Below are 27,543 nucleotides of genomic sequence, written 5' to 3' on the forward strand. Positions count from 1 at the left end.
TATTCAGAAATGAGAAATGAACAAGAAACAAGGAGAGAAAGAACAATTCACATGGAAAGAAAAAAAATCTTAACTAAGAGAATCTATGATGCTTCTTGTAAACTTGTATAATACACAGTAATCTTAAAGGTGAACCCTGATACTAAAATAAAAAACAAGTTAGAAGGACACGCTGCTATCACACTATCAGCATAAAAGGCACCTTAGATAGGATTATATATTACACACATATATTAAAAATTATATGTTGTATACAAACTTGAAATAGCAATTACTGAAATATGCAGTACTGAAGACATCCCTCTTACCCATTTTCAGATATTCATGACGCGACAGAAGAACCTGGGAACAGATTTCATTTCCAGGAACTTAGCTATTTTAACAATTACTCAGGAAGTTACCACTTAATTCATTTTTGTTTTGGAAAGGGAAGGATTTATTACTGTGGAAAGCACACATTTAAAAAGATGTTCTCATCAAGACATAGCTGACTGTCATAAAGGAGAAATAGTGTATCTCGTCACATCAGCAAAAAAACAAGTAAACATACATACTACAATGAGACAGTATGACAAGAAAGGGTGGAAGTATAGATAAAATGTGACATTAGAAACAGCAAAAGCAGCTGACACTTTTTTAACAAAAATATGACATGCCACATAGTTAAATTTATGACTCTTAGTTGTACAACTTGCACCACAAGTGGTACATTCTACAGAGCTACAGTAATTCTGTCTTTTTCAGAAGTTTCATCTCATATAGGATGTGAAATATTACTTACACAACAGCTTATAACAACCTTCAAGCATATACATAACCTTCAGAATAATTTTGTATTTTATTTTATTTACTCTCGACAGACAGATTGCTCAGCAGCCACCTTACACAGACTCCTGTAAGTGACATCCGGGAACAATTGATAAATACAGAAGAACTGCTAAGGTTTCATCACAAGTAAATAGCGTCTCAGTATTTGTTTTATAAGCGTAGTCATTATAATGATCCATTTTATTATTCTGTTTCGAAGATGTATACATTTTCAAAGACAAAGAATATTTGAGGAGAAAAAAAAATATAGGGAAAACCCCACTACTTTAGAAAGGGTATGATCCCTGTCTCCTCAAGAGCTTAGGTATAGAGAGAATAAAGCTATTATTTCTCAAGAACACAAAGGGAACATTAAAAGTGATACGTCCATGTGAATGCAACAATATATAAAGGTTTAGTTATATAGTACCTTTCATATCAAAGAAAAAACCAAACTATAATGCTACAGAAACAAATGGTATGGCCCAACTCATACACAAGCACACCCACTTTTGTTTAGTACTTGTTTTGTATTTCTAATTATTTTTGCCCATGGTGCAAGCGTTAACTTAAAACCTAGTTGGTTATAAAAGCACGTCTTACAATTCCTCAAAGTGAGTTTTATGTTCACTCCTGGTACAGATCCACTGGAAACATGAAAGATCTGAACGAGTTAACACATTGAGTAAAGTCCTAATAATTTCAAAAACTGTCTCACAGTTTTGTTTGAAAATAAGGTTTAGCAAGCACTAGAAAGTGCTCTGGGTGGGGAATGTTAAGGTTTTGCTTTGCTACCGAGGATGACAAGACTGAACTCTGGGAAGAATGTGGTCCCTGCACATTTGCTGTGGTTGCACAGGATGCACAAGGCCGCACTTGCAGACCCAAGGGAGACAGCGGCTCAGCCTGGGGCATGAGACACGCACTGGAGGTGGCACCACAGTCACAGACCTCCAAAGGTCAAGCTGTCTTCTATGGCAGTGGGCCACGTCAGAGGCACTGCCTGAGACTGCTTGTCATCTTAGCATGTCATCTTTGCTACTCTATATTCCATGGAAAGAACTGAAATAAGACTTCTCCCTACAGAGCTTTTTCTTTTAAAACAAGCAGCATTCCAGGTGCAACTCAAATGAGCAGTTTTCTCACTTGACTGACTGGCACCTGAGCTGCACGGTGCTAGAAGTCACTTAAAGATGTATGTACATGTTTTGTATGGGTCTCACAGCAGAGGCATTTCAAAATGAGAAAACAAAGAGCCCAGGAACAGCTTGAGGTTAAAAAAATTCATACAAAATGTGTATGACATTCTCCTTCATACGTCACAAAACCGTGGAATTTTTAGAAACATCTTTTACTTCATATGACCAGGAACAAATGTTTACCTGCCACGTCCAGAGGAGAAAAACCAAAGTTCCTGCAACAAGGTGCTCTCACTCTGTCCACTCTTAACTATCCATTTAAAAGCTCCACGGGTAAATGCTACTGCAGTAATACAGGCATTAAAAAAAAAAAAAAAAAAAAAAAAAAAAGGGACACATCTGTGCTCTTACCGCTCCGAAGAGTAGCGGTTGGATGATAAGTAAGAGGCATCTTCTGCCAGCTGAGGCCATACATATGCAGCAGAGCAGCTGAGGGTGGAATACCCAAAAACAGCTGCAGACACATTTCCAGAGCTGGGGCAGCAGAGAATGAGTGGGGTGTCAACTTCTACCCAGACCAGCATCTTCGCGCTCACCCTGAGTGAAGGAACGTGGACCCCAGGTCCTGAGCAATGACTAATGCCCTTTTTAGGCAGACACCTTGGCTACCTGTTTGTCTTACCTACCATTTGCAATCAATCAATCTCATTACACCTGAAAAGCTTGGCCCAGCTGCATCTGAACAACAGTCCTGTAATACCATCCTCAGTAGCAATGCAAATGAGTTGGCCCAAGCCACATGCAAATCACTTGCTTCTGCCCGAATATGTTCTTGGATTGCTACGCAGGTGCGCTTTGCAAAGAGGAAAAGAGATATTTATTTTTTTAATCCAAGCCCAGACCCCTGAAGCTTCACATCCCTCAGAATTTTAAGGCAGTGCCCTGCAGATTTCTCCTAGCTCCTTATGAAGAAAAATCAGTCACTTTTATAGGTTTGGGGTTTTTTTTTCCGCCCTCAGTCGCAACTGTAGAGATTCTGAAACTCCGCTGTGCTGTTTCAAAGCCAGCAGAGGGAGCAGAAGTTAACTCGCACATCCCTTCGCTGCAGTGCTGCAGCTGCGGCAGGGACACAAAAGGAGCTGCCTTAAAGTACGCAGATACAGGTGGGTACAGACGCCAGGAAGAAATACCATTGGGCACCGACAATGCAGCGAGACCACTGGGAGAAAGGTCGCTATTCTATGACAAACAAAGGAATATAAATCATATTTGCAATTGTAGTTACAACGGCTTTAAAAAAATAAGCAATTAAAACTAAGCTCTGATTCCACTTTCTGTAACACAGGCTGACTGAAATAGCAATCCGACCTGTCCAAAAAGAGCCCGAGACTCCTGGATATTACACAAACTCACGCATAATATATATATTTAATAAAAAAATACCAAAGACACTGAAGGTACTTACCTTTTTGTCGGGTTTTGGTGAATTACATATGGAATTCAGAGCCTGTTTCTTATACTCAAGCTTGTCATTTAGCTGGCGAAGTTTATTTACAGCGTAACTGGCCTGTTCATTAATCCTTGTGCTGCATTCTTCAGTAGCTTCCTCACAACCTTGGCTCTAGGAATAGAGGAGGGAAATAATTGCGTCATTAATATGAAAAAGGAGACAGTTATTATTTGCTCCATAAGCATTTTATGTATTAAGAACACTTAGTCCTGATATAGATGAAAATGTAGGTAATAACAGATAGTCCAACCCCCAGATCCAACACAGAACATAAGTCTGTTAAAAAAAAAAGCAACAAACAAAGCCTCATTCCCGTTTATACTACAGCTCTGGCAATTCTTGCCAACTGTGTATAATGACCTTCAAGCTAAGGCTTAAGTGCAATTGAGAAGAAGAATCAAAGTTTATTTTAAAAGCAGCAACAGCTTAGTAGTCATGATCAATATTCAGAGGCGGGTAGAAAAATCAAATCCTTAGCTCTATGCAGAAAGATGGGGGGCAAACCAAAAATAACACAGTTCTAACAAACAGCCCCGCCTCCCACAAACCTTCACAAAACAGATTTATCAGCCTGCAGAACAATCTAAACCAAGCCCTGTCTCTTCATAAACAGATTTTACTGCTGTTTTTAGAAGTGTTAATAAAAATGTGTTAAAAGCACATATGCATTACCCTAAACTAATGAATCATTTTCTTATATTCATTCAGACAAACCAATAGCTTTTTTCTGTCTTGTGTACTACAGGCATGCAAAAAACCAGAAGACTTCACACCTTTCCATGACATTCTATTCAACGCCTTTTGGCTTTGTCCCAGCCTCCCCTTTCTTACTGTACTTTTCCAAACATGCATGAAGACCTCGAGATCCAGTAAACACGGCACAGTGGGGTTACAGTTGCCATGTTCGAAGATCTTTGAGGCCTGCTTGGGACTGAATATATCTAAATTTATCTGCGGGAAGCTGTGAATTTCATCTTGTGAACCAGAGTATTGTGTTATTTAATGATATTCCCACTAAGTAAGCTGTATCTTTTTATCATTAACAAAGAGCTAACAGAAATAAGTCTCTGCTAAATTCTGTGAGTTTTAGAGGAGACAATCCTACTGTAAGTTCTGCAGTATTTTACATCTTAGTAAAAAAGTCTGAAGAGATACAGTAGCAACAACAATTAACCTCCTTAGTGTGATCCTCATAAGAGAGGATGCCGTAATGCAGAAGTCAGGAGTTCTAGGCTAAGAAATCCATGCTTTTTTCCAGCCTTTTCCCTTTTTTTTTTTTTTCCAGCTTTTTTGCCTGCTATGTGGCCGAGTAAATAACATTAGCTCTATGCCCCATCCTTCCTTCTGTCTATTCTGCATGGACTGTAAACTCCTCAGGTCAGAGGCTGCCTCCAAGCACACGTACAGTGCTCAGCTCCTGGAAGCTTGTTGTTGTTTCCTAGCACTACAATAATACAAATAATAATAATTAACAGCACTGAGTGTTATTCAAAACGCTATTGAACAGAACCATAAAATAAAAGCATAAAACACCTTATACTTGTTGGGAAGCACAGAGGTCAAAAAGAATAAAAAATACTATTTTCAACACTGAAGAATTAGAAGACTTTTCAAATGAAGTTTGGTTCTAGGTATCAAAGGATTGCAATTAATTACAAACCAGTAAGGTTCTGCTCCCAGAGGTAGGCAACAAGATTTCCGGCATTAACATTTCAGACACTGAGAGCAAAAAACACTGCTGAGTCATTAGGTTTATCAAAAAACGCTAGAATTACAAGCTAACCAGTTACCTGTATTCAAATTATCAGAGTAACAACCTACACACTCAAAGCTGAGATTGCTAAATTGATAATGACTTCCATTTCTGCGAGTGCTGCAGAATAGAGACTTTCAGCTTATTTTAGTGATCTGACACATGCAGCACTAATGCAACCACCAGACCTTCTTTCCTCTGAATGCAGGCACTGCTTGCTTCTGTATTTTTATGTCTATTCATGACCTTTTAAAGGAGGTTTGTCTAGGGAGTGAAAAGCGATGACGGACAAGAAGGAAGAAAAGCAAGGTTGTTCCATGGGCAGCAGAACCAGCAGAGTCTGCCCTTGCCCCAATTCCTGTCTTCTGACTTGATTTTCTCATGTTTAATCAGGGCTCACCTTTTTGTCCTCCCCTCCATGAGGACACTAGATGGCTTGTTACCCATCCAGCTATAACAGTGAAATTTATAGAAAATTAACATAGGTAGCTCCCCGGGAAGTGAGGACATAGACCTCTAAAACCCAAACTAAACCAAAACCAATTAGTATTTGCTAACAGTACTCATACTCCCAGAAACATCCGATTTCTCAGCTGTGCTTTCCTATACATGGGAGGAAAAAACCAAACCTATTAGCCAGTAGTGCCTTTTCACCAACATTTGAAAGCCCACTGGAAGCTTCAGAAAGAAGAATTTCTTATCATTTATTTTCACCTCAAAGACCCTGAAGCACAGGACAGAGCCATTATGATTGCTATTTGAGAGATGCTCTAACAGTATATGCAGCTTCATACTTGTTGTTAAAAACGCAAAAAAAACCCACCAAACTTTAACCATATAAGCAAACTTGGCAATATATTAGTCTTTAAGGTTTCACAGCACATGCAGCCTTTGAATACGGCACATATATCCAAGGACTCAGAGGAAGGACAGATGATGCTGATGTAAAAAAAAAAAAATCTAATTTTTCAGCAGCTATAGTAAATGTTATCTGACAGAGGACAGATAGATACTAAAAAGCACAACGTTTAATATGTATAAAGTTCTAGACACAACCAGTAACAGTCTTTTCTCAAAGTCTCAATGATTGCAAACACAAGGACAAAAAGCATTTGAAGTACCTAACACCCTCAACACATAGCTGAGTTAGCAGTTTCCTTCTATCAAGGAAAAGAATACTGGGAAAAACAAACTGTGAAAAATTCAGCAAGCTCTTAAAGTTCATATTGAAAGCAATTTACTTATAACAGCTCATATCTGCAGATTTGCTGATATGCAGACTATGGAAACTACAACAGCTTACCTACAGAAATGAGCTACATTTTGAATGCTCTGTTTTCCCAGTTCTAGTGCTATTTTAATCAGTTTTATCTTCCAACGTAGCCTATTAATTTATTCAATAAATTAATAAAAAAGCACTAAGATTATATTTGTTCATTACTTTTTTCCTGTTTTGCGTAACTTAATACCTATTTAGTACCTAGGAAATGCACAGGGGACAGGGACAGGCAATGTCTAGACAGAAACCCGATGTTTCAGTGAGATTTCCCTCACTGAAAAGCAGAGTGGTTGAGCTTGTATGAGGTATGTTTTGCATTATCTGATACTAAGGAGCAGAACGAAAGATATGGAATACAAAAGGCTTGGAAATCTGAAATATCTGCTTTAACTAATGTAAAGTTTAAGTAGTCAGTCATTTTGTACCACTTTGTTTTAAAGAGCTTGTAAACATACTGGGTTTACCTGATATAAGAATGATGGTATTTATAAATACATCAGAAAAAAAAACCAGAAAAGCAGTCCAAAGCTCAAAGACAGACTTTACTCATTGTCTTCCGATCACCTTAAATAATAGTGAAAGAAATTGTCCGTGTGACTCACCACATCATCTTTGTCCTCAGGAGTTAGCTGTGCAGAGCTTCTTTCTTCTTCCTTCTTGACTGATCTCTCATATAAATCACTAACAATGAACGAGGGGTAGTATCTGTCCTTTAGAGTTTCATAAACATCTGCTTGAATTCTGTAGAATACTTCAGTGCCTTTATTTCCCACAAGACTTTGCTGTATTTCTTTATAAAGGGATTTTTCCACAGGTATTTCTCTGCTTTCTACAAAAAAATTCTGATAAATTTCACTCACCAGTTGAGGTATTTCAGCCTAGGAAGCAAGGAGGGAGATGGAGAGAGAACAATAAAAAAAAAAAAAACGTTAAAAATGCCAGGATGACTCAGGATCCAGGTGCATAATTTGAAGGATGATCAAGCTAATTTCATGCCCAGATATATGAGAACACATCTGTGAACCTCTTACCGATATCAAGCACTCTGCCTGCGCACCTATGCTAAGCAGTCAATTTCACGAGATAAATATCAATACTTGTCCAGTGAAGAAACAGCTGTACCCTAAAATTACCATAGCTTCCATGCTCACTGCTTTTAAAAGTATGCTCCAAAAGCTGGTATTGAAAGCAAAAGAAAAGTCCTAGAGCAACATTGTGGTCACCACTGTAAGATCAGATTGTAGAGTTCAGCTGTATCAGCTCTCCTGTCTTCTGCTGGATAGGATCAATTCACTTTATACATGGCTATAGTTAATTTGGGGGGGGAATGTCAAGAAAAGGAAAAAAGCACACCTGAAGAGACATTTACCAGCACACAAGGCCGGGTATTTCCACTGAGAACAGAACAGTGCACGGGATTGAACTTTGCAGTAATGCACAGGAAAAAGAGAGGAAATAATGCAGCACAGCGCATGATCATCTCTCTAAATTATCATCTCTCTCAACTGACCCGAATTACAAAGGTTTTATCCACTCCCTCAGTAAGGCGTAACGCACTTGCCTGCCTTGTGTGACAATATCGCAGCCACATGGCTCTATGACACCACTTTTTTTTCACCAAAGCTGCTCTAGTAGTGGCAGACAACCTTAACATTCCATGGAACAACAGGAGCACAGGATGTTAGAATCTCTTTAAAAAAAAAAAAATTGGACGTCTTGAATAAAGGCACTACACATATTGTTTCGAAAGTAAGGAGAGAAAGCACAGCTTTTCACAGAGAAATTACATTTTATGACACAGGTCATAAAATGATTTGTAGCACCTTTCCCAATCACGTGCAGTTTCCAAATTAAAACTGATTTATACAATCTCTTCCCAGTGCCTGACAAACTCTTTTTATGAACGCTTTCTAGACTGAGTTGGTTGTTTGCCGTTCCTTCAGACTGTATTAATGGCTCACTACTCACGCTCTGCAATTTGCAACTTCGGTTACAGGATGCGATTTGCATTTTCCAATTGACTGGAATCTTTTTACATAGGAAAGTAATAAAATTACAGGGAATAAAAATTTAACTGATACTTAACAATGAAATTTCTATTTCATGCGAGTGTGAATCCTGGAGGTTTAAAACAGTTTCCCCCAGAAATCCACCCCACTGCTCACAAACAGCAAATTTGTCCACTACATTCTTGCTCTGCACCATTGTTCCAGGATACTTCTGGCAACTTCAAGTGATATTTCCTATCCCTGTTTCAAGGTTCTCATTCCTACTTTATTTTAGCACAAATTACAATATAGCACTTTTTCTTCCCCCTAGCAGCAGTGCGGCATTCCTGGAGAAACTTAGCTGCTTATACAGCAACAGAATAGGGAGAAGAAAGGGTCTTTTAAAGCAAAAAAGGATTTTCAAAAGGATTTTCAAAACATATACACAAATTTTCACAGTTTTGGATTGAATGTGCACCTGTAATTGGCAAGATGAGCCATTTACATACACTCAAACAGCAAGGTACTTTTAAGTTTCACATGAGCTGATACAACTAAAGCCAATATATTAAGGCAAGTTTTTTCTCTGGTGAAAGGGGGAAATAATTCTATTGCTTTTGCATACCAAGCATCTTTTTTTACAGGTCATGTTGGCTACATAGAACAATGGTAAACCACCAACAGAACAGTCCATAATTTTGAATTGCCATATTATCCTCAATCATTGACGCAAAGAAGCTTAAAAAACCTGAATTGCTTAGCACCCATCCTATTTTAAAAACATAAATACAAAGATATTTCCTAACATCAAGATCACAACAATTAGAGATTCCCGTTAATGTACAAGCCACATGGACTTGTAATTTCTGCCACCTTGTTAGCGTTCTTCAGATACTCCACAGATTCCCAAAAACCAATCAAAGCCATCTTGTCCATCCTTTCCATGTAGATTCGGAAGTGCTCTCGGTATGAAGGGTTGGCCAAAATTTCTTCAAACTGAAGAATCTGAAGAAAAGAAAACTAGGAATAAAACATGGGAAAATACCTAATTCTAGCTTCTCTCCATGCCTTACGGGAAAAATCTTTTCACCTGATGTGTCCACAGAACACCATGCATCCCACAAACAAGCGTAAGTGATTCACCTGCACAGACCTTCTACAGTAACAGTTTTGCTTGATTAAAAAAAAAATAAAATATTGAAAATATGAGTTGTAAGTATTTGGAAGATAAATAAATGCATCTATGCTTCTACCAGATAGAAAATGTTTCCACGTGTTTTCTGCCCAGGAGGTAAGGACACTAGGATGGCACTTCAAGTCATTCATAAAACACTAGTGCTAAAAATTTAACTTCCGATGTTCCTGCAAGGCAGAGAAGCCAAGCTGAAAGCTAACTGATCTATTCTTTACTTGATTCAAACAAAGAGTAATACCAGCAGTTTCCATGCCATAGGCCACAGAGCTTTGAGATGTATCTCAATTATTCCCAGGGACACAGAGAAAGATGGAGTGTAGTTTTTCACCCCGGCAGCTGGGGCATTTGGTGGCCAGTTCCCGTTAACTGTTATTGAAAAGCATCTATCAGAAACGCAGCCAGGAAAGAGTACGGGCTGTGATATAATGCTCAGGACTCCTCCCAAGATGAGAGAGGAGGGTGTACATCAAGCAGAAACGGAAATGAAACACAGACTTCCCACACCCAAGCAGATGCTGCAGCCATTAAGCTCTTGGATTAAAAAGCCATTACCGCTTCCTCTTCCTCTACTATTTCTGTGAATCCAGACCCTTTCTTCGAGACAAGCACCTGAAAACAAAACACCTCCCTGACAAAGTTAACAGATCTTCCCGTGTTGAATGAATTGGACAACCTTGGCTTTCTTTGAGAAATAGGACCAATTTTCAAAACACCCTACCAAAACCAAACACACCTTCCTCTCCAACTTTTCAGTCTAGCAGTTGGACCAGTTGTCATGTAGCTTATTTAGTGCCATTACTTGTATCACCAGGAACCCAAATACACCAGAGTGGTCTTGGTCTCTTGCTTTGTACCTCTCAGACACCAACCAACCCACACCCTTTCCTCTGAAGAGAAAAGCAGGTCCTGAAGCACTGGGGCTAATGAATCTTACCTTCCTATGACTTTGTGCTTTACAGCAAAGATAATTTGGTACGGAGCATGATGTGAATTCCAACGGAGATTGAGGCATTAATAATTTCATATTAATGGGTTTTCCGATACCTAGTAATAATTCAATTCAGGTCACATATCGGCATCTCTCTCCCTGGGAAGGCTACTTATTGTCCTAAATCTAGTACCTGTGAGAATCCACCACTAAGTGACATTTAGGAAAAACGGTTTGCTGGACTCAAGCTGTACGGGAGGAAACCACGTGCACGTGCGTGTACACAATTACTAGCACGTCATTTCCTTAATGAACCAAGCTAAAGAAGGTCCTGTAAAAACTGCAGCCATCTACGTTTTGTTTGAAACAGCTCCCCCAAATTTTGAGCAGCATTTAAGTAAGTTGTGTTTGTGTCAGCCGAAATACTCATTTTCATCTTCTAAGTTCCTCAGTGACCGTCATGTGCCATTCCTCTCTTCATCCTTTACCACACCAATATCTTCAGGACACGGCTTGTTTTTAGTTTCAGAACTATGATGGAACATGAACATAAACTTCTGCCTTTCAGAGCTGACTCTCTAATCCTCACTGAACAACACAGAGAGGCAGGCTTGCTGAAGCTAGGCTTATTGCAGAAATGGCAATCAGACTGTTGTCAAAGAGAAGAACACAGAGACGGCAATTCAAAGGCCAGTCTGTGGTTTAGCCTCATTGCTGTGCATCATCATACTTTCTATTCAATCATTTTATCAAGGACAATGATTTAAAATGCGGAAGAAGGTCTTCCAGCCTCTTGAACACAGATCTTCACCATCTCCAGGACTGTCAGCTCTGTAAATGATAGCGGAGGTAATAAATCATTCAAAACACGGAGCACATGCTGTCACTTCTTGAGCAAGAAGTCACTTTGGTCTCTATGCCTGTATTATCCCAGGTATCCCCACCCAAGCTACCAGCAAGGAGGGTAATTAACAAACATCCCCTCTCAAAAGTAATTGTGGGTAAGTGCTGCTGCAGGGAGCACAGCAAACACAACCGTCCCTCTCACCTAACAAAGGGCCCATTGCACAGGTGCCCCATGGTAAATAAAGCAGTAGTGCCTAATAATGCTGTTACACAAACCTAATAGCTACCTTGCAAACTGAAATACTTTAACAAACTAAATTAGTGGACAGAAAAGCTTATTTAAACTTCTCTTGCAGAAATGAGACCTCACAAACTGTTTTTAAGTTTTCTGTTTGTTTAAGACTTGACTTTCCTGGAATTATTAAATACGTTACAAACATTGTACTATACGCATTATTAAGACTTCAATGACAACAAAAGAAGTTTCTAGATTTGAAGCGGTAAGTTATCATAAAACGCATGCAAACCATGAAGTATTCTGTGGAGGATCCTTCCTTCTCTGATTTAAAGAATGAGATTTTGCAGTGATGTGTAATCCTCAGCAAAAGATCGTTTTATGACTCAGCATCACCACGGATTACAGTACAAAGCTCTAAGCTATGCTGGCACACACGCACACATTAGGGCATGTGTACACCCTCAAATCTAATATCCAGTTAACAGACATAATCTTAGAATTAGCAGCCTGAACAGCAACCCTTCAAGTCCTTTTAAATTGAGAGCAGCTTCCGGGTTTGAAAAAAAGCAGCAGCTTTACTGCTGCTACATCAATTCCCTACTCCAACAAGAAAGTAACTAACGTACCACAGCTGGTCACAGGCTCTGCGAAACACTAGGGAAAGGATTAGATTTTTATTTCTTTTTCCAGGCAGGGTGCTTTAGCCAGCATCCCTAGCATATACATACAGAACAGTCTTGTTGCTGGCCCTATAAAGCACAGACCTGGTCTTGGCAAATCCCTGAAGTCAGTCGCAATCTCTCTCTGGAGAGGAACATAAAACAACAACTTAATTTGGAAGGCCTGTATAGGCACCAGACATGGCATAGATGCACTGTACTACATTTCTTTGCAACACACCAGGTTCCCATTTGCTACAACCACATTGACCTATAATGAATAACCACAATACAGCTAGCTGGTAAGGGCACTGCGGATCACAGATGGGATGAACAGAATTTGGGTCAGTAGTAGAGATTTTCTGCTGGGATGATGGCACACAGTCAGACTGCAGGATTTCTGTTTTCATTTGTGTGTTGGGTTTGTTGTTGGGTTTTTTTTTCTTTCTTTTTTGTAGAAGACAGGAATAAGAGAAATGTAAAAAGTAACACTTTTTACATGTAAAATATATGACTCTTTCCAAGCTGCATTTTAAAAAACATTAACCAGTGCTTTGTCTGTACACTGACTAAAATTAAAGCATATATTCTTATCATTATTTTTTTAATGAGAAGTCTATCTTTGTCATATACAGCAGTAGCTAGACCAAACGCAATGATTAGTTACCATTCAGGAAGTATATACTATATAAGGTACCCGGCTATTTTGCTGCACGTACACTAACGAAAAAAATCCCTGCCTTGAGACTCACAGGCTCATGAACAAACTTCTGTCATAAAACACCCCATCTTCAGACAACAAGGAAACAACAATAGAAGCTTGCTTTCTTTAGATCCCCAAATACTGTACCATGAGGTATCCTGACATAATGTCATCTCACAACTCAAAGCTCAGAAATCACAGTGGAGATCAGTCAACAGTTAAATCAGCATCTATCCGTGGATGTGGTGAAAGCAAGGTCTGCTGCAGGAGTTTCAACTTAGTCCTCATCAAGCAGGATTATGAACACAAGGTGGTTTCCTTGCTATTTCACAGCTAGTCAAGGGTCAGAGCTCCTCCTACCACCTGTGGTTCACAGAACAGCTCCGCCAAGGAGATGCTGTGACTCCACACGTCAAATCTCACAGATGTGGTGATGTGGCTGTTGTGCTGAACACAACAGATCAAACAAATGGTTTGCTGAATAAACACAGACAACAAGAACTCAATTAATTACTGCAGTACTGTGCAGGTACAGTTTCTAAGAAAAAGGACTAAAATTGCACAGACCATAAGCAGATTAGAAGAGATGCTTTATATATTACGCTAATTCAAACTGCATTTTCTCTGAAAGCAGTTCTAACACCCAGGGCAGATTATAAATCAGTATCAGAGCTAATGACAGAATTCAGATTCAGAGAGTGGCTGAGGTTTGTTTGTTTGTTTGCATATAAACTTTTGATGATAATTCATACACTCAGGATTTCCCTAGAGAACCTGGATTCAGGATAACGAGGTGACTGAAATATGTGCAAAGTCTATACAGTCCCATGACTTTTATGTGTTTATCAAACAGAAACCTGACACTTTTATAATTAGCTTCTGCTGTGAAAGAAAAAAAAAGTATTCCAAAGCACATAATTTTTGTTTCTTAAATCTGTAAAAAGCAAACACTGACAGCTCCAAATAATCAATCTCGACATTTAAGCCCACAATCAGAACATGCATTAAAGACTTTTACCAGCAATGCTGCTATTCCCCTGCTACTTGCAGGAAAGAGAAAGCTTTCTGTAGGATGCAGAAGTGAAACCAAAATACAAGTTTATTAGTCAATTTGTTCTTTGTTCAACTAGTACCAAAAATTTCCCAAAGTTAGTAATGTAATCAAGCTTCTGTACTACACTTACATAAAATAATAATTCAAAACACCATCAGTAGATCCCCATTTCTGACCTATTTCATGCAAGTTGAAGAAAGGAAGGCAAATTTCCAGTTTCTTCTACACAAGCTAGTTATTCTGCAGGTTAAGTGCTAGCTTAACAGAAGAGCTGGCACAGCCAGACTCTAAGGAGAAATTATGGGCCACCAGCAGTGACATACCAACATTACCTTATCTACCAAGTCCCTTTTGCTTAGAAAAAGGCCTGAGTGTTGAGTCAATACTGCCCATGTAGGAAGGGACGGCATCCAAAATAGCACTGGCTGCCTTGAAATAAGAACCCAGACTGCAGCTACCACACTGCAGGAAGAGGGAAGGGGAAGAAGCAGTGAAGAGTGCCCTTCCTTAGCCAAGCCCTGGGCGTTTTTCTGTGCTCAGAAGAGAACAGCGTGGCCTCCATCGCTCATCCAGCCTCTCTCAGCCTCTTTCCTGGCAACAGAGAGTTGGGGACAACAGAAAAGAGAAGCAGTTTTCCTATTTTCTATGCTGACATGGGTGTGGAGGGGTTCCAGGGCTTCTTCATAGTAACACATCAAAAGCTTAGAAGCAGAGCAGCTCCAGATCCCATCGTTTCTGCCACCACTACAACAAATGAACTGTGCAAGGAGTCTTTATTCCTATTAATAGTACCATTAACTCACATGGGTATATTTGCAAGATATAACCCTGAGTCAGCAGCTCCCACCAAAAATCCATCGGGTCATAAAACATGCAACATTAACAACAGGAATTCCTTTGATTTTAATTACAATAATATTATATTTTACTCTATTTCTGACCAGTTCCTCCCCCTATCCAGTGCAGCTTCACTACTTGACCCAGCTCCTGAACAATCTTTTGTCACCATGTTATCTATCCTGGAAAGTCTATAACATCTCAGCAGGCACCCAAAAGTGGCATCAGTGGCTCATGCGGTGCTGCCACATGCTTCCCCCTTTCCTTTTCTCCTTGGCACCTCTTGCTACACCCAACTTCAGGAAACAGATCAGGACTGTCTTGGCACAATCTATGACAAACCATCTGAAATCATGCTTTAAGGACAAGCCAGGGGTAGGGAATTGCTCTCTTTCAGAGCTCACTCAAGAAAGACAAAACACAAATAATAAGAACTATTTCTCTGTCATACAACTTTTTCTTACATGCCACTAAGTTACAATTGTTATAAGGACATAATGAAAATTAAAGATCCCTGCATGAAGTGGGATTTACCTTCTACCTTCTACCTACCTGAAGGTACCTGGGGGTTACCTTCTACCTACCTGAAAAAGAGAAAATCTTTCTAATTTGAATATAACTGTTACTGTGCTTTGCCCAAAGGGGACAGAGCAGATTACACAAGGAAGTCACTAAACTTATTAAAGTTTAGCAAGGATAAGTAGCCATGATTTTATTTTTGTAGATGCTGGTTAATACAAGGGTAGTGTTTTAAATTCCAGACTACAATGACGTTGAAAACCAGCATTCAGTCAACAGCTTTACGAAAGCTTTTCTGTAATGACTGCCCTTAATTTCATCAATTGCCTTCCACAATTAAAAGTGTTTGCTTTTGATTAACTCAGTATTTGCAAAACCCACAGGTATTTCCTATGGTAAATATAACCAGGGCCAAAGAAACATTGCACATATGTTGACAATCTTTTATTTGAAAGCTAGTTGCTACCTTCAGAAAGGCTGCTACCATGGCCTTATTAACTCCCTACATGCGGAATGTCTGAAAAATCACACATGCTTACGAGACACTCAATCCTTTATGAAGTTTCATATTTAGCAATATTCCAAGCTGAGAGATCAGTATGTCTTTTCAGGTACTTCAGAGATCTTTTCCCAAGATAAATAAACTATGCAGCAATTAATTTACACTTGACTCCTGGGGAAAGGGAGGGATTAATGACAGTGAGGCTAATACAATCCAGGGCTAACACATTTAGAATGACCTTCAGACAATGTGTGGGCTATTCAGTTCATACCTTCTGACTCTGAGGGCCATCGCCTTCATCAGAAATACCATCTTCCTGCTGATCATAAGCAGGCCCTCCCAGGAGCCTTATTCTCTTCTCGCATTGCTTCTTTGCCACCGTCAGCTGATTAATATACCTCTTCACATTGCGAGCCCTCAGTAGGTCAGCTTTCATTGCTGCAGTTTCTTTTCCTTTTGAATCTAAGAATAAAGCAAAGCAGAGATAGTCTTTTACAACATGAAAGCATCATCACACCATTGCCTCTGTGACCTGCCCAATCAAAGCATTTGTCATTCAGGAATCAACTATGTACATGAGCACAGATACTGGAAAGTTTGTATTTGAAACAGAATGATGATTTTGCAGCATTCTCCAATGATACCACAAGGGTTTATATAAAACAGTCCAGAAAAAAATCCTTATTCAAATGTCCCATGACATCTGACCCCTGCAGCTCTCTTCCCATGGTTTGCTGCAAGACACAGGCCCCTATAGAGTGTACATTTATCAGATGACCTTAGGAAGTTACCTACAGCCATGGTGTATAACACCTGGAGCTGATGGCTTATGTACCTTACTGAACATAACATTGACTGCCTAGAGTCATGAGGGACTGGACTCAATCCCCTCCAGTCCAGTATGACATGTTGCCATGCATCTCATTTGCAAATTCAAATTTCTTGAGACTGATGTGAACAGCACATCATACAGTATCTCCTCCAGAAAACAACATTGACCAAAGCTCACTCAAAGTGGTCAGATGACTAAGAAAAACATCTTATAATGCCATGTCAAGACCGCACAGTACTGTTAAATCATGAAGTAACATGAAGATGACAGTCAGTTGAATAAGATTTGGTAATAAAAGGTGTAATGTTTGCATATTCTACTTTCCAGCCTTTTCAGCTAATTACCAGGGCCTAAAAAAAGAAGCAGCAGATAAAGCAGATCAAAAAGTCCTACCGCATTGCAATCATTCCTGGTTTATATCTGCAGGATGCAACTGATTCACACCAGTTTTATTTTCCTGTTATTCAATGATAATAGTCCCCTTTTTGTGGGCTATGACTGGAGCTTGGTAGCAAAGTACCTGGCTTGTGCTTGGCTCTGGATTAATTGATTGTTCAGGGATAAATAATACAGATCTATTCTACTGTGTTTTCAAAATATCAAATGCTAGTAAAATGATGTAGATGAAAACAGCATTCCAATTGCTGTAGAGAAACAAGCAGACAGCTAGGTTTGTGAATGTGCACACAGAAAAAGGAAACCTCTTAGGAATGACTTAAAATAGGTATTTTAAACACATTTCTAATACATTAAGGTACCTTCTCCTTTTAGGACTGTTTTCATCCTTTTATTTCCCCCTTAAAGCCACATAGAATCACAGAATCACAGAATTTTCAGAGTTGGAAGGGACCTCTAGAGATCATCTAGTCCAACTCCCCTGCTAAAGCAGGACGGCCCAGAGCACATTACTCAGGACTGCAATGTAACATGTAACTACTGCATGTGACCGTAAGTTTTGTCACTTGTGTACTGAAGGACAACACAAGGTACGTGAAGCTCCCTGAATTTCTACACGTAATGCGAGTGCAGATATCCTCCCAGTACCTTTTCCCATATTTTTAGTATCACTTTATTCACTGCATGTATTTATGTATGCTGGTAGGGAACCTTCCTGACTCAAAGACTGTTAGTGTTTTAATGGATAAGTCTCATTTGCATCTGAGCTGCCATATAATAGTGAACTACAGAGATGACACTCGCTGAAGCAAAAGATAAAATGAGTTTACCATGAAAAAAAAAATAAGCCATCTGTTTTCCTGGCATGTTATCTCCACAGGGAAGTCAACAGAGCATTTAATTTAGTGTTTCAGCTCCCTGACCAGAGGTACCAGTATTAATGAGAGAAAAAGAAAGGAGAACAAAAAAAGGCAGGAAAAGTCCTTAGGGACAAAATAGTTCTCTCCCTCAATTTAAAACATTTACAGCTAAAACAAATACAGGGACAGCTGTTCAAAGCGAAGATTAAACCCCACGTTTCCCCTTCTGCACTTGACTAAGATGATTTCTAGAAGTTCTCGATTCTCTCAATAGTTTAAATACTTTGGGCTTGAAATGCATACTTGAAACCCTACGCTTTGAAAACCCACAAACAGCGCTACGTCATGATCATTCAGCCTCCTTAAAACAAAACTATGCTTCTTAGTAAAAACAAGGCATTCTTGGAGGGTTTTCAAAGTAAGCGTGTCTACTTCACCCGAAGTCTTATCATCCTGTGATTGCAGCAGACCTCCAGGAGAGACTAATGAGCCCTACATCCCACCTGCTTCCAGTGATTAATTACTTTATTAGCAAAGATCCTTCAAAAACATTTGCCTCACTCAGCCCTTCCTATCCATAAGGAGCCACCCCATGTAAGAAACACTCAGGGCAGAATGATGAAGATCACCCTGCCGGCCTGTTCCTGCTCCGTGGATAAACAGGACTAGTCACTGTGAAAGCCTGGCAGTGACATTCCTTCATAAATAAACAAGAGACTGATGAAGAGCAGCCCAGCACAGATTGCAGTTAACGTGCAAGAGAGATGGCATGGAAGAGTGGACAAACACTGAACATGATTTCCCTCTTCCACAATATAAAAGATAAGCTAGCAGAGGTCAGGAAGAGCATCTTCATGTCAACTGGGGAAGGTCAGGACTATCTCCGGTTTTCTGCTAACCCTAACTTCCTTTTGAGATTTTTGAGAATTCTCAGATTTTCAGATTTAAACTGCTCTAGCGGGTTTTTTGTTTGGCTGGGGTATTTTTGTTTTGTTTTCAGGATTTTTGGTTTGGGTGTTTTTTTTGTTTGTTTTTTTTTTTTTTTTATTAAGTCCTATCAAAAAGGTATTTTAAACTATAAAGACAATTTCTCTTTTTAATCTATTCTATTAATTAATTCTGGTGATCCCACCACGACTAAAGTACTAAGATATAAATAAGAGCCTTTTTGCCATTTCTGAACATCATAGAATCATGGAATGGTTAGAGTTGGAAGGGACCTTAAAGATCATCTAGTTCCAACCCCCCACCATGGCCAGCAGCAAAGATGATGTTCATTACATTCAGGTATCACTGCATAAACTAAATAAAACCAGAAAGTTACAAAAGAAAAGGTTTGCCTTTATTCACATACCCTTCAGCAAGCTCCAATAAAGGGAAGAGGAACAGACACATGCTACTAAGCAAGACGTTGTTTCATCACTACACAAGGAAAGAAAATGCATCCTTTGGACTTTTATTTTTTCCTCTTTACTAGTATCAACTTCACAGTTTGGGGATTGTATTACTATGATTAAAAACAAACAAACAAAACCTATCCTGCTATTTTAGTACTTCATAAGCTGCCCCTTCTCTTGATAGAAGCAACACAAAATAAAGACTTCTCATCTTAACTGCAAAGTTATATTGCAAAAAACACGATTAAAACTGGAAGTACAAGTTCTTGTTCCTTTACAGCTTCAAGAACTACAGATACCTGACACCTGGCAGCATGTACAACAGTATCGACTCATCTGACTAGTCTCTGAAGGAGCTACACACATGCACATCATGATATGTGTTTCTGAAAGACTTTTTGTGAGAGCTGAGTTAAACACACGCAGTGCCTACTTAATGCCGTGCTGAAGCACTTAAGTAGCAAACACCGATTTAACATTTTCACATAAACAATAACTGTAATCTTCTATATATAATTTACTGATCATTACAGACCTCTTTGAACTCTCAGAAACTTTGAATTACACATTTCCAAAGCCTACGTAGGCCTGGAAAAGTATTTATTCAATTCTGCAAAAGCAGGCTAGACTTTGAGAAGAACACAAGGTTCTTCTACTGCACAAGGTACAAGCAAAGGGAAAACCAGGTCTGTGGTCAGACAAGAGAACGAGTAAAAAGAAAGTGCTAAACCCCAAACACTTCAGGCAACAGGTCTGGGGAAAGGGACTTAAAAGGAGATCATGGAGAATTTAGGCACTGATCATTAGCAATACGTAGTACAACACAGCCTCCCGCGTCACTGCCACAGCTGAGCAAAACAAAAAGCAAAGTGGCATGGGAGTAAGTATGAACTACACAATAAAATAACATCCACCACATACAGCCTCTGTCTGTAGGTCCCTGCGTTCCCCTTGGTCACTTCTGACTAGTGAGCCTCTTTACCTCTCCCTGATGGGCATCTCACCAACCCAACCATGGACAAGACACATTACCATCACTAGCACACAAAGGATCTCAGGAGGAGAAAGGCAACCTTCATCTACAGAACTGATTTGAAAAATCACAAATGAGCCTATCACGATCAGAATCACAGTAACCTTCACCTTCATCCACAAGGATTCCCTCCACACGTACTGCTTGAGCACAGCATGCAAGTGCAACAGTAGCTCTTTAAGCCCTGCCAAAAAGCAATGCAGAATTAATTGTGTATGCGTGTTTATCCCTGCGTGGAGGATGGAGAGGGAGAAATCATAATATAGTTTTGTCATAATTAAGTTAGATGGCATCTGTAATGCGCTGGAATGCAGAAGTATCCATTTTACTTCACTCTAAATTATCATATTGACAAAACCCACACATCGCTACCCACACACTCAAGTTAGCTTAGAGCCCCAGCTTCTAAAAGAAAAGTCCCCTTTTACAGACATTCAAGCCTCTTTCAGAACCACAGTACCTAAAAAGCCTGCCCACAGACTGTTCTGTTTCTGTACCAGTCGTCAGCTCCACTTATAAAAGCAAATATCTAGATGCACAGCGGGAACACCCGGCAGGAGAAATCTTCTACTGCAACACAGCAGATCTCTTCATACAGAAATGGCTGCTTATTTGATCTGTCTCGCAATCCCTGCTTGAAAAGGAGCAGTTTTCTCAACAGGGGTGCCCTGGGGTTGATTACAATGTGGTGTCTGAGAAACAGTCCCATCCCATCATTTGAGAGTGGTTTCCGGTCATGCCATGAAGTCACGTGTAAGGTAGAATGCACAGAAAATCAAATAAATCCCTTCGTGGTGTTGGGATGGAGGGAGAATCTGTTGAGAGATTCTCTTTGTTTTACCCTAAGACAAGGTACATGCCTTCATGGGGTTTTGTTTTAAACAGCAGCTAGGAAAAAGGGATTCTCACTAAAATTCATGTAGGATCCTATAATATAATATCAGTAGGAGAAGGAACAAAAATGTGTCTGTTAAAATTAGAACTAGTGTATTCAAACAGTTTATTACTCACATTAAGCAAATATCAAATTATTATAGCAACCTACTTTTGTTCCTATATCCTTTAAAAGGCTTTTTTGAAGCCTTTTCTTTATAAAATAGTATCTACTCTTGCTTCTAGAAACTCAGGTCTCCTCTCACTCATGCTACAATGCCTGATCTGCATATTTGTCCTCTTACAAACTGCTTTACTAGATCAAAACGCAGTAAACATTCTCAGATAAACATGTCTAGTCCTTCAAAATCTTTAACACAGATTTTGTATAAAATACTTAAAATACCTAAAACTCAGCTTAAATTTGGTTCAGTACTTGCAAGGAATCTTTATCAAAAGGCAAGATGAAGAGAGAGTTTTACAGGTAAAGATGTAGAAAGATGTGATTCTTCCAACCAGAGCACATGTGACTGTAGAGAAGAACACAGTCCAAAAATATCAATAGGAAGAAAAACAAAGTTGAGTAAAAAAAAGGAGTAAGACCAAAAGCAAGACTCCTTCTATAGTCACTGCTGAAGTGACCCTGACTATTTTGGAAGAGGACACGTAGAAGGACAGAGTTAGGACAAGTAACACAGATACATGTATACATCAGTTGTAGCAGTTTTGTGCAAGTGTAAACGAGGGAAGTAGTGTAGCGTCAGCATATAAGATAACAGCTTCCATTTACAGTGGCCTGCACCACTCCAAAAATAAACCATCAACACCTCTGAAAACACTAATGCTACATTAGGTTTCTTATTCAGCTTGAGCAATGGCCAAAAGCAATTCTCCTGGCCACAGAAGTTATATCGTCCACCCACAACAGACATCATACAGTGAACCTCTCAAATTATTTTGTGTCTCAACCTTTTAAGACATTTGACTCTCTCAGGAAGTCAAATGCAAAACTTACTGCTTAACATGAATCGGATGCTTTTGTACGTTTTCCTTTGCTCTCCTAAGCTCACATGCCAGAAGACTCAAGTGATAGAAATCTGAAAAGAAAAAAGACCCTATAATATGCCATTTTTACTACAGAGTTTAATACAATGATGTTTAGAAGTACTTCAAAGTACTTTCTGCTTTTATTAGAGGGCACTAACAGCTAAATATTTTGCCAATAGGTGGCACCAACAGTAGTTAAATCAAGTGTAAAGAACCCTGTCCTTGCTGAGGGACAAGCCTTCCTCTCCAACCCCTCTGGGCACCAACATTAAATGCATACTTCACGCTAAAATACTAAAAGAACTCAGGCAACTGTAGGGTACTTGAGAAGCCATCAGTCTGAAACCTGGTCCTCAGGCTATACATCCTTTCATAACAGACACCTCATCTTTTTATAAACTAAATACAATGGCGTACAAGTATCTCAAGGGTGGGCTGAAGGAGGATGGAGCCAGGCTCTTTTCAATGGTTCCCAGTGACAGGACGAGGGGCAATGGGCACAAGTTAGAACACAGGAAGTTCCGTTCAAATACACGGAAACACTTCTTTACGGTTCAGGTGACAGAGCACTGGCACAGGCTGCCCAGGGAGGGGGGGGAGTGCCCTTCTCTGGAGAGTTTCACGACCCACCTGGATGCAGTCCTGAGTGATGTGCTCTAGGCAATCCTGCTTTGGCAGGGGAGTTGGGCTAGATGATCTCTTGAGGTCCCTTCCAACTCTGAAAACTCTGTGATTCTGTGTGAAATATTTTCAGTCATTTTTAGAGGCTTAATTATGTCTCCTCAGCCAAGAGCAAAGGTACACAATACTGCTCAAGCACCTTTAGGGCTAGTCACATAGTTGCGCAACACAGACTTTGCTTAGATAGCGGCTAAGCACTCACTGCTGCAGAGTATTGGCCACTCCTGCTGCACTAAGTGGTCCTCACGTTTGTTGCTGTACCTTTTCCTATTGAAAATGCTGCCTCAGGAAGCTCCCATGCCTCAAACTGATGGAGGCTGAGCCTATATCCATGTACGTATTATTCCACACTTGCTCTACTCTTACAGTCTGAGCGCGGGTATCAGGCTTGACAGACTGCTGTCCAGCTAAAGTTCAGCTGCTCCACCTGAACACCCAGACACTAAAGAAGCAGTTATATTTTTAGGACTCAACTTTGCCATAGGAAAAAAGAAGTAGCTACCAGTAAGACTATCTCTTGCCAGGCTGGAATCAAAGCTAAGAGATGCCCCTGACACAAAAGGCAAGAGCTCTTTACTACCAGGAAAGCGGAGACTGCCATATACATCAAATACCCATGCTCACACACATTGTGACAGGTATGCAGCAGGTATTAGGAGAACAGATTAAAAAGATAGGATGAGATTGTGCAAACACACTTCTATTTTGCACAAATCTTACATTTAGTTTTTCACCACGAAAAAAAGTGTTGCAGTATGCTGTGACATCCAGAAAGGGAAACATCAAAAGGTGACATAAGTAATGTGGTGGTCTGTTCTACAAGAGTTCAACAGTGTTCGTATCGGCAGTGAGCTGTGCTGTGGTTTTTGTTGGATTTGTTTTGTTTTAAGGAAGGTAGCACAGCTTTTTTTCCTTAAACTTTTCTTCCTAAAATTCAGGAACATGTTAAATTCGTTACCACATTAGGAAAAAATGTTTCCACCTGTTTCAGGAAAAAAGACACAAAAAAGCCTTCAGAACTAGATTTTAACCCTCTACAGTTTTGATTGCCCTCTTAAACTTTACTGTACATAGACAGCCTGAAGTTTTTTGGTAGATTAAAACCTTAGCAGAATAACTCAAACAGATTAGAAATCTGCCTTAAATTTGTGCAAACTGTTCCCCATGTGTCAAGCAAAAAATGTCACCTTTTTCTTCAGGCACAATAACCATTGGCTGTTTAATAAAGAAAAGGTTTAGCCACAATAGCTCCACTGCCTAATATAGCCAGCACTGGTAATCAACTCTTAAATGACATACAAGGTTGCCATAGGACTAAACTAACAATAAAAGTCAATACCTTAACGGAAAACGTCAGTGCACCAGATAGCAGAATTTCTGTTTGATTTTTTTTAATACAGGTAAAAGTCAAGAGCCCATAAAAATGCAGAACCAACTTCACCACAGAGTTAGTGGAATCAGATCTGTTTTGGCAGAATAAATAGCAATAATCTTTTTCTATCTATTGTGCAGTACTAGGCACTTGTAGCTTCAGAAAAACATGTTCTGTTCAGGGTTTAGAATAGTGGATAGTTAACTAGATAAACTCAAGTGAGACAGAGGAGAGTGAGACAGTAATTAATTGTAGGAACCTAAACTGTATAAAAATATTCCCCAAATCAATTCTTGTCACAACAAAGACCAATGGCAGCACAAATGGAAATAAAGGCTTAGTGAGATTGATTTTTCATAATGTACTCAGAGTTAACTTCCCTGTTCTCATTTTATTACTTCATGAAACAGACGTTCCATTAAATTAACTTTCATCTGAGAAATATTAGTATCTCTTTCTGTAACGCACACTTGAGCAAAAAACAATGCCTACCTTTGTTTTTGCCTTGGTTTGACATAAGCAATTTATCCTATAGGAATGCACATCTAACTCTATTTTAGAATGTAAAAAAAAAAAAGCATACCAGTGTTGACAACCCTATACTTTCAGAAACTTGAGCATGGACCCCAAGCTCTTCAGACTGACCAAAGATATCCCCCCCAACCCCAGTATGTTTGTTTTCTGTTTCTGCATTCTTCATTATGCTTGAATCACTTTTAAAAGCTTTACTTTGTGATACAAGGACCTAGAAAAGGATTTATTTTATTTTTTTTAACCTGACAGAGATTACCTGAGAAAAGCAAGATCTTTTAGCTTTGTTTGTTTACAAAGAAATTAATTTATATTGTCCACTGCTTTTTATTGTGCTTTGATATACCTTAAGTATATCTGTCCAAGGAAAAGTTTGGTCTGTAATTTTGCCATCAATATAACGTCCTGACGATATACCAGTTTTGGTGCATTTTGAGAACCATACAACGCAGTATATATAATAAATGTCAGTGCAAACGTAGGATGCATGTGCATTTTAAAAGGCAGACATTGCCAAAACATTGCAGAAGGGTGTAAGAGCACTCTGTATTGTAACACAAAAACATACTACAATGAAGAGTCAAAATACAGTCTGAGTGACAATTATGCTGTATCATTCCTTCTTCTGTGTTTTGAAAGCAAACCAGACAAGAATGGATTGTATGAAAGAGAAAGGAAGATTCTCAGCATATGAATTTGTAATGCCAAAAATCCTAGATACAGTAAGTTCTGCAAATGAATGCGTCATAGATATGACCTTTCTCATGATCCATCAGCTTAGATGAAGATGGGGTGGGGGAATAATCACATCATGGGAGTTTCTGGAACAATCAGACAAATTGAACAGAACTGAAATACTAAAGGCATCACATTCCCAAAGTCTGTCTAAAAATCCCACACACACTGATTGCATATGTATGTCGGGAGTTCAAACAGCTTTTCAAAATGAAAACAACAGATGTGACTTAAAATGAAATCTTACCTTTCTGCCTCTTCACTTGGGGAATATTGCTGATTGTGGTTGCCTGAACTATTTCCACTACAATCTGATACCTAGTTTTAAAAACAGTAGGGGATAAGGGTAAAGAGGGAGGAGAGAAGAAAAAAAAACATGGTATTAATTTTTTACAATGTATTCTTCATACATCACACTTAAGAATTAATTAAAAGCAAAACACTTCCAACCTCCTCCTCACCTGGAAACAGCCATTTCTCTGCAACCCAAGCAGCAGTGTGCATATTGCACAGAGTAGGAAAAAGAGTTTATCTTGGAACAAAAGGAAAACATCCAACTAACCATAACCCTGCCCCCTTCTCTCAATTGCTGGCACTGCACAGACAGTTAATAAAATTCTGTGAACACAACATAAAGTCATGCTCTTAACATTAAAAATAGATTTTCTGCAGGAAACTAGGATGGGACTTCGGTTCAAAAGCAAAGAGCTGTCTGTAAGGTGGTTCTAGCTAATGCACTCAATACTTATATATGAAGCATATATCACTTAGGAGAAGAAAAAAAAAATATTACACTAAAATGAGTAAAACCCTAAAGTACTACAATCCAGGAATAATTAAAACATGTTTATCACCTAAAACTATATTACACATAGTGGAAGACAGCTAATGCAGTTAGTAAACTGAATTTTAAGTAAAACCAATCTTGTAACTAATGCACTCAGCAAAGAAAATGACTGCCAGTTAAATCTTTCATAAACGTCAAAATTCTGGTCATAACAAACTCTCAAATTCCTCTCAGTGCACTTACTTTGGCAGTTATTAATACTGGTAATAAAGCAAGTATTCTAGTGAATGTAACTCATTCCTGTAGGAGTTCCCTAATCTCATCTATCAAGTTAACTCCCAGATGAAGGCTGAACCATCCTAGAAAGTCTGCTATTTCCATGACTATTTATTCTCTGTTTAAAAAAGCATCTACGGTCCTTAAAAATATATTCCCCTTCTCCCATGTATGTTTCTTTGATCAACATTACTCGAATTCCCTCCATTCCTTTTCCCTCCTGTAACTCTTTTAGGATTTTGTCTCTGCCTCTTTGTATAGACATACAGTTTTACACGTACAGCATATGCTCAAAACTACGCTTCAGGGTTTTGTTTTGTTTTGTTTTTTTCTGCAGTAATCTTTATTCTACCAAATTCCTTCCATTACCAAGTTGAAACCTGAGAACCTGTTTGCAAAATTTTAGTTTTTCTAACCCAATTTCCTTTTGCCATTACTCGATCTTGGTTGTTTCCATCCACCATCACAGTTCTTGCCCAGTCCTTCAGAGGAAGAACAGCCCCATAGTGAGGGTGATATTTTGGTGTGTAGAAGTCCCACAGCTAATTTCCTGCTCAGACACAGACTTCCTGAACTATTCTGGGCAGCTCACTTGGACTTTTGGTGCCTTGCTTATGTCATCTGTAAACGGGTTATAAACAAAACTCATTCATCTCACTCAGGTGTTGTACCTGTGAACATTAGGAATTTATTGAATAAGGTACGGACGACCAAGTAAATACTACACATGGAAGGCAGTTTCCACTTTTACCTTGCAACTTCTTTC

General features: G+C 39.2%; 1 protein-coding gene across 1 annotated transcript in view; it reads right to left on the reverse strand.

Moving 5' to 3' along the window:
* The window catches only part of SNX25 (sorting nexin 25), a 93,292-nt gene that overhangs the window by 23,265 nt on the left and 42,484 nt on the right, over window positions 1-27,543 (reverse strand). The window contains exons 6-10 of the mRNA XM_082483112.1: window positions 25,962-26,032; window positions 16,229-16,410; window positions 9,350-9,481; window positions 7,091-7,366; window positions 3,412-3,567 (exon numbers count right to left, since the gene is read on the reverse strand). Of these exons, the coding sequence (XP_082339238.1) occupies window positions 3,412-3,567; window positions 7,091-7,366; window positions 9,350-9,481; window positions 16,229-16,410; window positions 25,962-26,032 (817 nt within the window). The remainder of the gene's footprint in view (window positions 1-3,411; window positions 3,568-7,090; window positions 7,367-9,349; window positions 9,482-16,228; window positions 16,411-25,961; window positions 26,033-27,543) is intronic.

Source organism: Vanellus vanellus, assembly GCF_965231255.1.
Source record: "Vanellus vanellus genome assembly, chromosome: 4".
NCBI lineage: Eukaryota > Metazoa > Chordata > Aves > Charadriiformes > Charadriidae > Vanellus > Vanellus vanellus.